Source organism: Penaeus chinensis, chromosome 42 (assembly GCF_019202785.1).
Source record: "Penaeus chinensis breed Huanghai No. 1 chromosome 42, ASM1920278v2, whole genome shotgun sequence".
In the NCBI taxonomy this organism is placed as follows: Eukaryota; Metazoa; Arthropoda; class Malacostraca; order Decapoda; family Penaeidae; genus Penaeus; species Penaeus chinensis.
In genome coordinates this window covers 11052182-11054252 of record NC_061860.1, presented here as the reverse complement: position 1 = coordinate 11054252, position 2071 = coordinate 11052182, and the positions used below count along the sequence as shown (strand labels likewise).

Here is a 2071-nt window from a genome sequence, read left to right as displayed (position 1 = left end):
GAGATCTGCGAAGACGTGTGGGCGAGTACGCCGCCGAGTTAGACGTGGACGAGGACTACGAGGAAGTCTAGACGAGTCCGAAGTCAAGGAGGACTTGTGCGAGACCTTCGAGGACGTGTGGACGTGGAGGACGGATAGATTCGCCAAGGACCAAGAAGAAGAAGAGGACGATAAGGACGAGCAACCACGAAGATGGACAGCGGACAACGCATAGGAGAACGAGATGACCAGCCAATCAGGACCAGCCAATGTTGGGTCACCCTTTGAGGGCAATCTATGGCGCCCCGAGGGCGAGTCGTTAGTAGGTGGCCGACTAATATAGTATGTACATTAGAAAGATTTCTGTAAGCCATAGGACCAATAGAACATATGGCTGTTTGCCACATGGCTCAGAGTCAAATTTAGAACCATCACATCAGCGAGGACTTAGATGAAAATTATATCTGACCTCGGCTGAGCCCTCACTTTCCTCCCAGAAGTCACCGGGAAAAGGTCACCACTAGCCTGCGGCCCTCCAGGGATGGCTGACTCCGCGCTCAGCTCTAGCCCCAAGACGTCTCGTGTGTTTCCTTACTGTGTTGTACTCTTTCTTAATAAAGAGTCAAGCCGTTTCGCACATTCACTACCCAAACACGTCACAACCAAGGTTCTGTGCCTTATACATTGTGTGCGTGTGTGTGTGTGTGTGTGTGTGTGTGTGTGTGTGTGTGTGTGTGTGTGTGTGTGTGTGTGTGTGTGTGTGTGTGTGTGTGTGTGTGTGTGTGTGTGTGTGTCCAATAGCCTTAACCAATGTCACAAACAGTCCTTTTCTTCTCTTCCCTCGGCAGGTTCCTCCGGCGAGCCCTCGATAGCAGAATGGGACCGAGTGGGCAGGGAAGTATGCCAAGCCTTCAGTGGCATCGGCTTCGTCTACCTGAAGAACCATGGCCTTCCAAACGAAATGGTACAGATCCGTAAAAGTTGAGAATGAGCTCTATCACTCTCTTTGTAAAATTCGCTTAAAATACCCTTGCTATTTTTGTTCTTTAGTTCTCTTGTGGCATGTTATATGTTTTTAAACTCATTTGTATAAGGATTTGTGATGTCAACGCACTAAAAACCTGTAAAGAAAGTTGTCATCTTCAAGCGCCACCTAAAATGTAACTTATCGCAAGTAATTTCTTTTTATTCTTATCTTTCTCGTCTCCCTTATAGGTCAAGGAAGTGAACGATTCTTCGGGGAAATTCTTTCAACTTGAAAACACCAAAAAAAGAAAATATGAGAGAGGCGTTGTTGACATCCAAGGCTACACGGCGGTCGGGCGAGAGAGGTTCGTGATAAAAAGAGGGAAATGGGAAGGAAGGGAAAGAGAAAGAGAGAGAGAGAGAGAGAGAGAGAGAGAGAGAGAGAGAGAGAGAGAGAGAGAGAGAGAGAGAGAGAGAGAGAGAGAGAGAGAGAGAGAGAGGGGGGGAAGATTGAGGAAGGAGGAAGGGAGAGAGAGAGAAGAGGGAGATAGTGAGTGAGAGAGAGAGAGAGAGAGAGAGAGAGAGAGAGAGAGAGGAGAGAGAGAGAGAGAGAGAGAGGGAGAGAGAGAGAGAGAGAGAGAGAGAGATAGAGATAGAGAGAGAGAGAGAGAGAGAGAGAGAGAGAGAGAGAGAGAGAGAGAGAGAGAGAGAGAAAGAGGAAGATAGTGAGGGATTGAGGAAGGGAGAGAGAGAGGGAGAGAAAAAGGAAGAGAGAGAGGGGGGGAGGGAGGGAGAGAGAGTGAGAGAGAGAGAGAGAGAGAGAGAGAGAGAGAGAGAGAGAGAGAGAGAGAGAGAGAGAGAGAGAGAATAGAGAGAGAAAGAGAGCGAGGGAAAGATAAATAGGGGGGGGAGGGAGAAAGTGAGCGAAAGAGAGGGGGGGATGGAGGAGGAGTATGAGAGCAGGAGGGAGAAGGAGAGAGAGGAGGGAGAAAGAGCGAGAGGAAGGAGAGAGAGAGAGAAGGCACAGAGAGAATCAATGAATATGAAATGCCTTTGTGGTTTAGAATGTAAACAAACTGAAGCATGTATGAATAAGAGACAATCACAACTAAAACTTGTGGATAAA

General features: G+C 47.9%; 1 protein-coding gene across 1 annotated transcript in view; it reads left to right on the top strand.

Annotated features, from left to right (window-relative positions):
* Positions 1–223: 223 nt before the first annotated feature.
* Positions 224–2071, top strand: part of LOC125047915 (UPF0676 protein C1494.01-like) — a 6819-nt gene continuing 4971 nt past the window's right edge. Inside the window, exons 1-4 of the mRNA XM_047646462.1 lie at positions 224–290; positions 477–560; positions 828–943; positions 1195–1310. Coding sequence (XP_047502418.1) covers positions 224–290; positions 477–560; positions 828–943; positions 1195–1310 — 383 coding nt within the window. The remainder of the gene's footprint in view (positions 291–476; positions 561–827; positions 944–1194; positions 1311–2071) is intronic.